General features: G+C 39.2%; 1 protein-coding gene across 1 annotated transcript in view; it reads left to right on the top strand.

Annotated features, from left to right (window-relative positions):
* Nucleotides 1-14199, top strand: part of clmpb (CXADR like membrane protein b) — a 75096-nt gene extending 60897 nt beyond the window's left edge. Inside the window, exons 4-7 of the mRNA XM_063493118.1 lie at nucleotides 2001-2168; nucleotides 10696-10818; nucleotides 11321-11462; nucleotides 13717-14199. Coding sequence (XP_063349188.1) covers nucleotides 2001-2168; nucleotides 10696-10818; nucleotides 11321-11462; nucleotides 13717-14053 — 770 coding nt within the window. The 3' untranslated portion in view covers nucleotides 14054-14199. The remainder of the gene's footprint in view (nucleotides 1-2000; nucleotides 2169-10695; nucleotides 10819-11320; nucleotides 11463-13716) is intronic.
* The last annotated feature ends 1386 nt before the right edge of the window (nucleotides 14200-15585 follow it).

Raw genomic sequence — 15585 nt, 5'->3', positions numbered from 1 at the left:
TTCTCTCACTCCCTACGCTAAGATAATGGCTTGGCAGCTGAGCTGGTAGCTGGCTTGGCATGAGACAGCGTGTGTGTGTGCCATAGTTTGTGCGCTTCTCCAGTGGTCGGGTATGTTTCTGTGCAAGCTTGCACAATCACGCCTGAATGAGCGTGTGGATTTGCATGTGAAGATTTTAAATGTGTATATGTTGTGCTTATTAGTATTGGGGTTATGAGCTGAGGTTACGCAGTCCAACTGCTCCTTCTGCAGTTTGGCTTAACCGACCCCGACAGAGCTCAGAGACGCACAGACGAATGCATCAGTGCTCCCTGATCAGCTCCTCTCATTATATTCTTTACAAAGTCTGTGAGCAGAATACAGCCTGCAGGGTGTCGAGAAAAGAAAGACAAACAAAGGGAGAAATGCACATAAGCTATCTGATTTCTTTTTTTTTTTTTCTCCACTGGCTACTGTTAATTCACTGCATGATAGCATTTTGCAGTTACTACTGCTGCAACTTCGCTGACAAGCATCCTAAGCCAAACACAAAAGTCAGCATTGGAAATATGTCAGCGTGACAAAAATACAAAATAGATATTTAAATTTAGCTCACCACTGATCTAAAAATATGTCACTCGGGAGGGGGAAACAGTATGCTATTTTCATGCTTTTAAAGTGTAGCAGTGCCTTTCAGCATGTATCCAACAGAGCAGGGCTCAGCAGATTCTAGCTATACTGTATTATGCCTTTAGCTAATAGACTATGACCAAAACCTTTGACATGAGAACATATTACCATAAGTATTCACAGCCAGCCTTGGGGTTGAATTGATCCATTCTCTACGGGAGGATGTTGCTTTTTTCTTCAATTTGTGTTACCAGAAATGACTGTGATGGCAAGGTAATTGAACATCCCTCATAAACAGTTGCACCAATAAAAAATACTGGTAGAACAAATCAAATAAAGTTTACAATGTATGCCAAATATTTCAGCTTTATGCAACCTAACAAGCTATGTTATTATCTACATTTTATTTCTTTGCTTTTCATTTTAATGTAGTGCTTTATTTTGGGGTGATAAACACAGGTGGTGGACAGTTTCACATTATAAAATAACTCCCGCTTCAGTAGATGTTCTGTTCAAAGAAGTCTATTTCAAACATAACTCAATATTCAATATTCAGCATTCAAAATAAAAAATGTCAGCCCTTCCCTTTCAAAAAAAAGATTCATTTTATGAAATGCAGAGTTCCTATAATTAGAATAGGAAATATTGTGGCAAGTCCACATGATACACGTAGGCTACGATTTTCTGCAGAGTAGCTATGGAAACCATATTTTAATGCATGCGTCACTGGCAAATTGATGACTACATTATATGCACATATTAAAAATTAATCATTTCGGTGAACGCATTTATTTTTGCTTAATTATTGTATTAATATATATGCTGCTTAACAAATTCACTAGACCACCATGCAGTGTAAGGTTTATGTCACAACTGCCCTAAATTAGCAGCATTGTAATTATAAAATAATTATTGATGTTCCTGTAATGGTTGTGTGCATGTGCAAGCTGTTTAATTGACATTTTTATTGCTAAATATAATTTATGTTGTTATCCATGATTTTTAAGATTCACTGTTTTACTTATAAAAAAGCAGAATAAAATAAAGCACATTATTTCCTTTGGTTGAGATGCTAATTTACAGTCATTTACTTACATTCATGAACAGAAACATTAATTGTAGTGATTGATTTATTTCTGAACTTCTTGGAGAAGTCCAGTGTGCTGGCTGAGATTTGGATTTAAAAACATGAATTCAGTTTGTTATATATGTCTTAGCTTTAAACAAGTCTTTGAAAGATGACAATTTTAGTGTGTTCTTGTTATTATGGCATGTGGTCTAGTAAATTTGTTAAACACTGAGTCTTTTATACACTTTATGTTTAACTGTGATAAGAAGTTTTGTTGCAAATATTGATTCAAGCATTTTTTGATTCTTATGTTTTCTTACAGTCAAGCCTTCCAAGCCGAGATGCCGGATGGATGGAAAGCTCCAAGAGGGCAGTGATGTCAAGCTGAGCTGCAAATCCAGCGATGGTTCAGACCCCATTAGCTACAAGTGGGAGCGAGTGCTGGACAAAGGCAAGAGCCTGGGAAAACTGCCAAACCTGGCGCTGATAGGTAAGAAAAATAATCGGCACTACACTTACATGCTGATTCACTATTCGACCCCTCTGCAGAGGAATGCCACGAAGATTCATTTTCATATTAGTGATTTTCATAGGCTGCTTGTCGAAGGCAAATTTTGCTGAACGCATCATCTTCCCTTCACCTCTTCCCATTTTCACATTCATACATTTGCAAACACTGACACCTAAATTTGCCGGTGCCAGCTATATAGTCTACTGCTGCTCCTTGAGCTGCTTCACTGGAATGATTAACACTTGCAGCACTTTGCTCAAGGGCACTTTGATGGGCTCAGACCGTCCCAGTTAATCCGCTGATTCTTCATGCCTCTATTATCTTTAGTTCGCCCCTCTCTCCAAATTTGAACAGTAAACCCAGGACCACATAATGTGTACTACTTTTTTTTTTTTTTTTTTTCCAGAAAATCAAACAGAACACAGCCTTGTGATTTCTAGTTGTATTCTATTGGGATGACTTATATAAACACAAGAGCTGATGCTGTGATCTGATGAATATTTCTGTGACATTGAAATGTCAGCCTGGCTCAAGTGAATACCTACATGCACGAAGTCAGTGTGACTGTTTGTGTATAAAGTGGAGAAAATCAAATGTAATAGGCAGAACTGGATTGGCAGCTCAGACTATATTCTGTACCAAAGAGACACTGGCTCCGCAGTAGCCTTGAGGCATACTTCACTCACATGGTGTGGATTCTGGCATTCCTCTTGAATCATAACCAGGCATATCTGCCTCTAAATAAGAACAGGGATGGTTTGTAACAGAAAAGCTAATAGCAGGCCACCTCCCCCCTATTGTGTATTCTCTAAACCAGGAGAAACAACGTCAGGGTGCCAATCTGTTTTCTCTCCTCTGTTACCATCAATATTGGCCTTTTGGTTCATTTTTAATGGCTTGCAAAGTGACACAGGCATCCACAACATTCAGCAACAGTCTTCATGCCTTCATGCATAAGCCATCAAGAACATTTAATCTAATCGCATTCAGGTTCAGACTCACACCCCTATACTGCCCACACAGATCTATGCCTCTGATAACTTTGCCCAGAAACTCTTTGTGCTCTGCTAAATGAGTGTTGGGACTGAAATATGAGACTCTAGGGGCTTTCAAGGCTTGCCTTGATTTACCAAGGTGACAAGTGTGGAGAGAAGTGTTTATCATGCTGCTACTTTAACATTTTCAAGTTTGAATGAATGAACTTTGTTTGTGGAAATTAGAAATTGGTCTACACGGTCTTCACAGTTATGCTGTTGTTACCTAAATGTGTTGCTAGTTTTACTTCTTCGCCTGAATGTTATCTTTTGATCATATGTGACTGTAACTCCCTTTTTGCATCATGAAACCAAGATAAATTCCTTACATGTGTCTTCAGCATTACTGGGTTTCTGCAGCTCCTGGTTTTCGTGTTTAATATATTCCAACAGACAAGCAATTAAACACTATGAATTGGTTCCACAATATTTGTGGTCACTTTATGATGGGTAAGTTGTACAAAGGCAGTCACTGATCAGCACCAGAACATTTTGACAATAAACTGTATTTGAATAAAACTGTTTCCTGTAGTCTAAATTATGGCTCTGTACCTCAATAGAATTAAAGATTTTCTCACAGGGTTAATAACATGTCTACTAACTATTTCATGTCCAAATTACTGCTGAGAGTTACTCCAAAAACTTCCTTTAGTGGCTCTTCATCAGAATGTTTATTTATTTGTTTAAATGAAAAGCAGTCACTGTGTATTTTTAACACCTAAAATTCAATGTGATGCCATGATCCTGCTAACAACATAAAAGTCTCCAAAAAGGTTAAGTATGGAACATAATATAAATGGAAAATCTTATATTGCACTCCAAACACAGTCAGTGTGAAATGACAGGAAAGATCAGTGCTCTGTTGCAGTATGCAGAGTACATGGGTAAATTTATCATAGTACAAAAAAACACATTGCCTTTGCAGACTGATGATCGAATATAGAAATAGCTGAACGTTGCTATCTTATAAAAATTCAGTGTCACCTAAAGGTAGTAACTGACAAGTAAGACAGCAAAGCAGTTACATAATTATATTATAATCATGTAACTGATTAAGACCTAGAGGTTGGTTCAGAAAGTGAGGAAAATGAACTTTTAATTTACAAATACATTAACCCTTTCACGCATAGTGGTCACTACAGTGGACAGCTATTCAATAGCTGTTTTCTTGTACTTGTGTCAGTGTTGATGGTATACTTGCAGGTAAGTGAGGTTACCAGGCTGAAAATCTGTATTTTATCTATGTGCACACAGTCCAGTAAAGACTCTCTTAGATGTGTTTTTTCAGGCTTGCTACTTCTTCTTTTGTCCTTCACCTCCAGAGATGGTTGTGTGGGGAAAATCCCACCCAGTAGATCAGCAGTTTCTGAAATACTCAGATCAAACCATTTCACACCCGCAGCCATGCCACGTTCAAAGTCACTTCAATCACTTTTTCTTCGCACCATTCTGATGCTAAGTTTGACCTTCGGAGGGTCATCATGACTATGTCTGCATGCCTACTGTAAATACACCGATTTGCAGCCATGTGATTGGCTGATTAGATATTTGTCTTAATGAGCAGTTGAGCAGGTGTAACTAAGTTACCTGGTTTTAGTCATTAGGCCTTTTAAAAAAAGTATTACTGCCATTTGTGTCTTAATATTTTTAGTAAAACTACTTAAACTGCAGTGAGCACGTGAGACATCCCTGCAGATATCTTACTGTAGTCGTCACACAATATGAAGTGTGTTAATTATGGAAATATTTGTTATTTCTGGTGATAAAATGAATTAATTTGCCACAGAAAGTGACTAAATCTAATTTACTCCTGACCCCAAAAGGCCCCAACGTGAACCTTGGAGCTCATACTTTTATACTTCAGTTAATCGTTGTCGTGTCCAAATCGCCCAAATAGATTTTGAAGTATTAGAAGATGCTTTAGAGTATTTTTTTCAGAAATTAAAAGTACAGTAATTACAGTGTACAGTGTGTAAGACTTTTTTTTTAAAGCCCACAGCTCCATGGTGCCAAAGGTCAAAAACCCTACTGGGAACTTTTTATGGAAAAGAGAGGAAAAGTCATATTTATTATTATTCACATATTACACAGACTTTGTGTGCTGACTGAACAGGGTCAGACTGAAGCAGTGCAGTTCCTGGCCTATTTTCAAGTATCATTAAAGTTACAGTGTGTAAAATCTCACCATTAGATGTCAGTATATTGCAGATTGCAGTCAATAGAGTCACTTTTCTTATCCCTCCTAATTCAAGTGCATAAACCATCGTTCAATAAATCCTTGTTTAATTTGCTTTTTAGAGAAGTGAAATTACAAAAATCTCTTCAATCATATTTGCTTTCGTGGACAGAAAACAACCTTTGTAGACTGTTGTAGCTGTGTATATACCAGCTGCTGTCAGGCTTTAAATGTATGCATTAGTCCACTGCACAGTCAACTGTGTTGTAAGCCATTGCTTTACTGCATAAGTTCCCATCTACTGTTAGAAAATGGAGATAAGCAAGCATATAATATGAAAAGGCATACTGTAAGTTGACGTTCTATTTTTGTGATTCATCAGTTTGTGTGCATCTATTCACAGGAGTGACCTAACCTACACTTTATTTACTTATACGATAAATAGTTTAGTGTAATGTAGTGCAAAATACATAACGTGATTTCTTTTCATTTAATAACATGAAACTCACATCAAGAGTTTCCATATTGACTGTTCTAGAATTTTGCATTCTTAAATCAGACTATCTGGTCTTTAAGTGATTTAGGGCCCAAACTGCTCTGCTTTTATTAAGGCATGTTACTTAAGTTGTGTTTTTAGCATGTTTTAATGCTTTGTATCTTGTTCTATTTATTCTCAACAAGCCTCTAGAAACAATCAGTGATCACTGTCGGTCTCTCTCGGTTTTTATTACCACTATTCATTTTAAAGCTCAGTTTTTAAACCTTACGATGTAACTACAGCCCAGGCAGTGCAGCAGTATATTAACAACTAACCTCGTATTGTGGATGGATTATCTCAGTTGTTCTCCTGACTGAAGTTTGGTCCGTTTACAGCATCCTGCCATGCAACTGCATTTGTCCCTAACCATCGGGAACCCTCACGTTAACTTTTATCGAGTGGAAAAAAGTTTGCATTTATCCTTCTGTGTCGCTAGCCACCACGTAGCACATCATTATATACCAGCTAGCCAAACTTCAGTAACTCTAAAAAACGTCACTGCTGTTTACTTTACTGTCTTCATTTATGTCTGAAGTGATAGCAGAGCTCAACGTCTTAATTGGTTTCAGAAATCCCTGTCAGAACAACATATATTATATTTAGAACAACATATATTATATTTAGATGGAAGCTAGCGAGCTAACTCCCTGCTAACTTCTAACTCTGTTAAATTTAATAAATTCTGTTTTCATGGATGCTGCATGGATGTTACACCTGGTAGAGCAGCCACACTGATTATTTTATTACAGATGAAAGAGTTTGGACAGTTTTTCAACTCTCAGTGATGCCGCAGTGATCGTTTGGCTTAGGGACCTGCAGCGGAGTTTGGGCCCAGACACGGCTAATGATGTCAGACTTAAAGACTGGATAAGAACAGCTCATCTGTGCAAGCAAAACCATTGTGTTCAGAGCATTTTCAGGTGAAGATCTTACCTTACGCCATCGTTGGAGAGGATTTGACAGTTTTTGTTCCAGACTGCGATACGACTATAACATCTAAATGGAAGCAAGTCGAGTAATCTACAAACCCATCAGGGTATGTGACAGTTTTTGTTTTTACTGCATTTCAACAATTTTAAGAATTTGATGTAGAAAAGTTGACAAATTGAGAATCATTTTAAGTAACAGTGAGTAATTTGCTATTTCTTTGACAGGTGTTGTTCAACACACCCATTTATGACAAAGCTGTAAAGATCTACTGGCATCTTCCCAGCTACAGGACTCAAGTAAAACCCAGATCCATGCAAACCAAAACTGACAGAAAATATCAGGAAATTTCTGAGGACCTGAGAGTGGTGGTGATTAAATGTCTCTTTTTATTTTTAGATTGAGAAACTCCATCATCATCGCAGACTTTAGCAGGAAAATAGTTTTATTCTACAGAACACCTAAACTCCTCAGCGCAGTGAAGGATTACATTCAAATCCTGAAAGAGAAGCAGCAGGAACCACAAAGCACCCAACTGCCCACCGCACAGGAGGTGGTGATAGAGGTTGTTCCCCACATCCTGCAGGGCGTCTGGGAGCTTCCTCCTTGTCCCGTCTTGAGCATGGCCTCCCAGACTTTAAGCATACTCTCCACAAGTGTTATCAAGGCCACTTTGGATCGTGTCCCCAAAAATCTCACAGTGATGGAAAGCCAGGCCATCTTCACCCACTCCATCTGAGACGATATGGTCCAGAGTATCCTGACGGAGATCAGACAGAAATATCCTCAAGAAATTCTATGTAACTTTGCACCAGTGTTGTTCAGGATGGTTGCTGATGTAGCAAAGATCTACATATCCAAAATTTTCAAGCCCCCTTCAAGTCTTCCTGATGGTTCTTCCAAATGAAGAACTTCCATTTGAAAGACTGACAATGTCCAATAGTGTTCCCAGTGAAGGAGCCCCATTTGAAAATCTGCCAGTGCCTAATGTTACACAAGTCAAAGAACCTCCTTCAGAAATTCTTACAACGTCTGAAGTTCTTCCCAGTGAAGGACCTCCATTTGAAAAGCTGCAAATATCTGATGTTCTTCCCAGTGAAGGAGTTCCCTTTGAAAATCTATAATTATCTGATGTTCTTTCAAATGAAGAACGTCCTTCTGACAGTCTCTCAATGACCAACATTCCACCAGCTGAAGAATCTCTTTCGGAAATTGTCCCAGTGCCTGATGTTCCCTGTGAGGAACCTTTTGCTGAAACTGCATCCAGTCTGAAGTCTGAAGACCTTAAGATCAAGAAGAAAAAGAAGAAAAGGGGATTCTTCCAAAAACGTCAAAGTCTGTCAAAAGTTTTGTCAGACCCAAAGAAAATGACTGACAGAGAAACTGAAATTGGTGTTCCAGTCGTTGTAAATATGTTCCTTGATTATTGTTGTTCATGTTTTGGGGGGTTCTTTAGTTTAGTTAGTGATTTTAGTTGTGTTATCTCTGTCTGTGTTTGCTCACCTCCTGTGTCTTGCCAGTCAGTCATGTCTGCTGGGTGTTTTCTCCCTTCGTGTTCCTGACTTAATTCTAGTTCATAGTTCACGATTTGTTTTCCTAGTTCTTGTTTCTTAGTTTTTCGTTTCAAAGAGTCCAGTTTAGTTTCTAGTTTTTGTGTTCGAGGTTTTGGTTTGTTTTGGTGAAGTTTATTTCTTATGAAAAGTTTTTCCAGCAATAAAAGCTGCTGCTTTAAATTTCATTCCGCATACAAGTTTGGGTCCTACAACCTGCCTGCCACAGCACACCATGACAGAAATCAAATTTTAAAAACTCATTTCTATACGAGTCGCCGCCTAAATCCACACGTGCACGGGTATTTTTGAAACCGCAGTTTTTTCTATGGGTTGGGCCTTTTGTCCACACGTAAACATATACATATATGCACATTTACATATACATATGCAGTTACTGTCCCTCCATTTAGAAAGACAGAGACATCAGAGTGAAGTTTGGACATGGCTTCTACAGACGCTCTCACAACCCAAATCCCGATGTCAGATTTGAATACATTTTTTTAAATTAAATTTTTATATGCTGTATGCATTTTGTTCATTCCTAGTTGTGAGTCTACACCAACCAAAATACTGTCTTTAGTTATTAACATTTGAAATGTTGAAGGCACTTGAAAAGTAACACAAATTTATCTGCCTTTCCAGGAAAACACAAACTTTTAGGAAGTACTTCAGGTTTTGTGAGGGTACAAAACCCTGTTTAGTCTTTCCCTCCCAGGCTTCTAGACTTCTGATTGGCCAACATTTCATTTTTAGCTTTTACATGTGTGAGGTTTTTTTTGTTTGTTTTTTTCCAAAACTGCACGTGTGGACGGGATTTTTTTTTTTTTTTTTTTACGAAAACGGAAAGTCTCCATTTTCAAAAATACCCGTCTACGTGTGATTGTAGCCTTAGTAGTTTATTTTATTGCTACCTGTAATTTATTTCAGTTTACTTTAATTTGTTTAATTGTTTACTAAGTGTTTGAGGTGTGAAATAAACTGCAATGGAGTTTGAAAACACAATATGGGTGTGTGTGGGTGGAAGATGTACTTTGTGCCGGGTGGGGGGGCAAAATTTTCTTGTAAAACAAAGGGGGGCTTAGGAAAAAAAGTTTGAGAACCACTGACTTATAGTATGATTTCTGGCCCTTTTACAGCCACAATTACCAAGTAAGTCCAGGCGGTCTGTACGCTACTTGTTCAATATATTAAGTAAGCTTTACTCCCTTTTTTTTTTTTTTTTTAGTTTGCATAGATTTTGTGTTCTGGGAACTAATGAGGTTGTACAGTATACTCAAAATGAATAAGTTGCCCTAACTTAGTCATCTTAAGTAAGCTGTACTCAATTAGTTTTTTTTGGGGGGGGGGGGGGGGGGCAACCAGTCTGCATAGTTTTTTTGTTTGTTTTTTTTAGATCTGGGAACTAATTAGATCTTTGATGAAAAACATGTTTAATTGGCTGAAATACACCGAATCATTCACCTGACAGCCAAAGTGCAGAACTGAAATTCACACAGAAGAACTTGGAAACTAGCTGAACAGCCTGAAAATGTACATAAGAAAAACATGTCTAATGGCAAAAGAAAATTTTGAGCTAGAACACATCTGAATGAATATTGAAAACTCATATTCCTTAAATCACTGGAAGAGTGGAATTCTGTATTTTAAATGTCTAAACTCAAGAATCTCAAATAAAAAAAATATATATATATATTTTTTTAAAAAAGAATATTTTCAGAATATCTGCTGTGTGTGTGTGTGTGTGTGTGTGTGTGTGTGTGTGTGTGTGTGTGTGTGTGTGTCAGCGAGTGAGTGACATGCAGAGAACGATCTGAACTGGCATCAAGTGAACAGGAAAATTCGTTTTAAATCTTTAAATGTTTTGGGGGTTTTATTTAATTAGTTAATGTGTTTTAGTGGGGAGATAAACTATACAGACTAAACACAGAGACATTAACTGGCATCCATAATTGCACGTGTCCAACTAAAAACCTTCAAAATTAATTACATCCACCAAACAACACCTGTTCAATCTAATTAGATTTCACTGGACAGTAATACACAGCCATTATTTATTGGTCTGGGATGGCTGTCATTGGTGGGGATGACTAAATGTCCCATGGGAATTTGGGGCTACATCGGTCTGTCAAACACGCTCCAATGATGGGCTTCTCTCTAAGATAAACACTCCAATGTCTGTCTGTCTCTCTGCCTCTAAGTTCTTCCTTCCGTCATTATAGACATTTCAGTTGTCTCTCCTATATAATTAATATTGCATTGTTTTTCTTGTTCTCCCCAGATCTGAAGAACCCAGAGATTGTGACCCTGAGGAATCTCACCATGGACAGCACAGGTGTCTACAGGTGCACTGCAAGCAATGACGTGGGAGAGGAAAACTGCACCATTGAGGTCACAATAAAACGTGAGTTTGGGGAGAAAAGGGCGATGGAGTTGACCTAACAGCATTCACCTCGCACCAAACTGCCACTCTGATTGATGGTTATTGTTTCAAACAGCAGCTAGAAATACATTTATTCCCCTCCCTGCCTTTCCATCTAGCTCCTTTCACCCTCTTCATTCTCCTTCAGTGCTTCAACTGGACTAAACCAAAATTGCTGGCTATGGTCACCACCCCTGCCCCATGTCATGTTTCACTCTAAAACTATTACATTGCATCAAAGGCCCAGCATGATTATGGTCATGTGTAGACAAACGGCACATCAAGTAGTTCAGCATAAACAGTTTTCAAGTCTTAACTAGAACTCAGTTGCTGTAGCAAAAAGATAAGGAGTGTTTTTCCAGCAAATGGGCATGAAGGATAAGTATTTGTGAATTTAAGAGTTCATGGGAAAACTATGGATATATGAGACCAGAGACCGTAAGTGACTCAATCTTTCATCAGCTACCTCCTTTCTTGTTCACAGACGTGAGGGATGTGGGGATGGTTGCGGGTGCAGTGGTGGGAATATCCCTCGGTGTCCTCATTGTGATATTAATCATCTGGCTCGTCTTCCGGAAGAAAGAGAAGAAGAAGTACGAGGAAGAGGAGACCCCAAATGAGATCAGGTTTATTAATCATCATTTGTCCAGTGATTGTTTCATTTTTTCACCATTTTGCAGGTTTTATGTGTGTTAGCGTGTCAGTCTTTGTTACTTGTGGGGCTCTGTGGGGCTGTTGCGTTCTGCTTAGCTGCAGTTTAAATTTTTTGTTGAACTCAAACATTTGTTTCCTGGCTGTAATCACTTGTAATCAATGATGATGACTTTTTTGAGTATTTCTACATTTTACCCTTAATCTAGTTGCTGCATTGCACAAATCAGCTGACGACCAGCACATTGATTTTGCAGATACACTTGTATTCTGCTTACTCTGTATGCAATATATTCTAACCCCTTCAATTTGTACTAGAATGTAAGGGGCATTACTTTTGCATCATTTTCTGTCTGTATCATTTTCAAAAACTTTCACAAGGCTAAAAGTATTTGCTTTTAGCGCTGCTGTCCAAAATGAGAAAGATGCAGACTTCTCTGATTTGCAGCAAGCTTGTGTAAATTTCCTTGGTTGCCACGATTATGCACCCTGCAACGGTTATGACACCGGCAGAACACTTTTGTTCACTACATCAGTGATGTAGTAGTTCACCTGGCTCACAGTCCTTCACAGTTCACAAGTTACTGAAAAGTGTGAAGTACAGAAAGAAGGTGATTAGTTTCCTTGTTTAAAATCCACTGAGAATGAAAAACGTGTACGTGACCTTGAGCACAGTTTGGGTGAAGAGCTGTTAAGTGACCACTGTGTGCAAGTTTCACTAAAATCTCACCAGTAGCCCAGTAAAGACTACCTGTTACAATTTTTATGAAAAACATAAATATTCTGTTAATAATTTATATTTCAATGTTAATTGCTCATGCATGTTTAAGTGTCCTTGTGACAGGTTTTTTTTGCAGACAAAAATGAAAACATAAAATAATGAAATATTTAAAAATCACCCTCAAGTAAAAATTGTTATATGGCAACGTGCTTCTGAAATAAGATAAGTGTAAGACAGTTTAGCTGCAGCTCTGTGTAACACAGGGTTGGTTGGATGAACTGATGTTGATTGTGCATGTTAACCTGCTGTGTGTGAGCACTGATTCCACTGGAACGGTTTTAAACTACAGCTAAGCAAGTCACATGCTAATTGAAACAGCAACAGCCCCTTCATGCCTGCATGTGCTCGATGTCATCGTGCTGCCTGTGCTTTTTTTTGTGTTTCTGTGTGTCTAAAAGGGGAAACAACTACAAAGTAGTTTTCATCGATTATCTTTTAAGAGCTTTTTTTTTAAACCACCCTTGTATTTCAGTGTGTGCCTGTGTGCTCATGGAGCTGAGATCTCACAATAGTTTTTATTTATCCTTTTAAGACCTGAATGCACAGGTGGACTCTGTGGACCTTGTAAGAGCAACGTTTTTGTGACAGAGTGGACTTGGTGTAGGTGCATATTTACCGATGTAACAATGAATAATGCAGCATAGCTTAGGAGTAAATAAAGTAGGTGTAATGAAGTGCTTTCTGTTTTCATAACATTCTAAGTCTGAGCTTTTCCACTGTTGTTGCTGTACCAGACCACCAGAGCGATGCAGATCTCATGGGTACGGCTTTTGAACCACCCAACACTGTTTAAAAACTGTTCACTTCTTGCAAGGGCTGTGGGACCCTCTGTGGTGTGCCTGGTGAGACGTTGCAGTGTTGCCAGTAGTGCACAGCTGAGAAGTTTCTATTTCTAACTTTCTGAACAGATCCTCACTAATTCAAGTACCATCCAAACACCAATGACAGCAAAAATGTCTTCAGAGCTGCTGTTTAATGGTAGGGTCAGGGACAAACTCTTTCAGGTTACTTTTTCCCAGCAGTTTATTGGAATATTTCTTGGAATATTTTAACCTTGTTATTAAAAGCTGAGGCAAAAGTAGGATTATAAAGTTTTCACTGTGTTCTCAGCAAAAACTTTTTTGCAGCTTTTTATCCCCCCTTGTAACAATTGTATCTGGGGAACGAGTGATTTCAGCAGATTTCATTATTTCATGCAAATGTGTTTCACAAAAGTTAGACGCTGCAGGAATCTCATGAATTACATGAGCCCCCCCCTACATAATACTACTCCCATGTGTCCTAGACCTTAGAATAATATATTGGAATGGCACTTCGGTGTACTCTTTTGCAGTTTATTGTATGTTTGTACGGTTCTAATTTCAAGTACAGGTACAGTTAATTCAGCTAAATTAAAAATGATATGGACTTTTGTCACGATTGTCTTTTCTGTGTATTTTTAACCACAGGGAGGATGCCGAGGCTCCCAAGGCCAAGCTAGTAAAGCCCAACTCCTTGTCCTCATCCCGCTCCGGCAGTTCACGCTCCGGTGCCTCCTCCACCCAGTCCATGGTGCACAACACTGCCCAGCGTGGTCACCGCCCTCGCCCACCTGCTGTTGCAGCTCTCAAGGAAAATGGACACCCTCCTGGCTTCCCCCAGTCCCCTCCATCCTACACTACAGTGGTGCCCCCTAAAACCCCTGAGCCCCCTGCCACTCCCAAATTCAACTCCAGGAACATGTCCGGGCCTACACCCCCAACCCTCATGGTGCCCGCCCAGACCAAGGCCTTTCAGACTGTGTAGGACTGAAAGCCAGCCCCTTCTTACAGCCATGCGAGACTCCCATCCCTTTCCAAGCCCACCAGCCCCGTCCCAAAGACTAAGACTCTTCCATAAACAAAGAAATGCAACTAGTTAAAAGGATGTAATTAAAAGAATCAATACTATAAGTCCAAAAGTACTTTTAATGAATGCATATTTAAAAAGGGAAAAATAAGACATGCTTGCCCCCTATTGAATTACATAAAACAACAAAACAAAAGAAAAAGCAGCGATCTAAGTTTGTCTCATGGCTAAAGGCAGAGCTTATTTTCTTGAGTTTCTTCACTTGACTTCGGAAGGCACAGGGAAGCACCATGTGCAGTGAGGTGGAAGAAGCCCCCTAGTAAAGCTTTTATTTATTCATGAAATCCCAGGGTTAGGCATACAGTAGGGGGGAAAAAAGGGAAACAGTCTGGATAATAGCGTAAATCTAAAGTCTGAACCAATGGAGTCTCATTGCTTTTGAGCATCAGTTGTAAGATATGAGTGCAAGCAGGATGGAGAAAAATAAGGACGAAAGCAGAAAAACGTATGACAGCAACTTTTTTTTTTCTCTCTCTCGGAGGACGGGGTTTGTGTTGATTCTCAGATTCATGTCACCCTGCAGCCCTGACTCGCTGCTTCCAGCACCTGCTCCGAAACCACAAAAGCCCCCCTTTGCTTCCCATGGGCTGGGCCAATCGTGCCCATCCGTGTGGACAGGCACGGCGCGTGGCATGTGCATCATCTGCCTCGGTGCTCTTGGTCTTTTCGTGCTCTCATGAGGAACCCATGAGAAACCACGACAGTTGTGAGACTGATTCAGTTGCCTCACAAACAGCTCATCTGCTTTACCAATCAGCAGGGGATACTTCAGGTACAAGGATGTAGCACTGATGTTAAGTCAAATCAGTCTTACCCCCAGTCGTTAGCCTCCCCTCTTCCCCCTCACGGATCCTGTGTGCATCTATGGACATCTTTTTCTGGTACCAAATATCCTCCCTGAATAATTAAATAGTATTTATTAGGCTTGTAGTGATACTTTAAATATAGGGATAAGCATTCTATTAGAACCAGCTGGACTTGTTTTTCTTTTCTGTGTATCTTCTCTATGAACAGGTTGTAAAGAGTGACAGACAGCCATGTGTCCATTCATTCATATTAAGAAGTGCCACCAATCCCTAGGATGGGTTATTATTATTACAATTATTATTGTTATTATGGCTTTTTTAACTCTTTTGTTTACCTACTACATTTCTGAACTGAAACCAAAATTTGTCACCATGAATGTGTGCTGTACAAAGATGGTGGATCCCATTGTTTTCAGCCTCCTGTAAACATACGGAATCAATACTCAAGCCAAGGCACAAAGAATTGACCACGAGGTTCAATTTGAATGAAGGGAGCAAGGAGTATGATTCTAGAGATTTCTATTGTACAGCGTGTGTGTGGTATCATTGTCAGTACTCTCATTGGATCCATTAAAGTGGTGTGGCACTTGATCGCTGTCTTGCTCAATCACCAGGTCCTGCTTG

This window comes from Pelmatolapia mariae, linkage group LG14 (genome assembly GCF_036321145.2).
Source record: "Pelmatolapia mariae isolate MD_Pm_ZW linkage group LG14, Pm_UMD_F_2, whole genome shotgun sequence".
NCBI lineage: Eukaryota > Metazoa > Chordata > Actinopteri > Cichliformes > Cichlidae > Pelmatolapia > Pelmatolapia mariae.
This window is presented reverse-complemented; position numbering and strand designations above follow the sequence as displayed.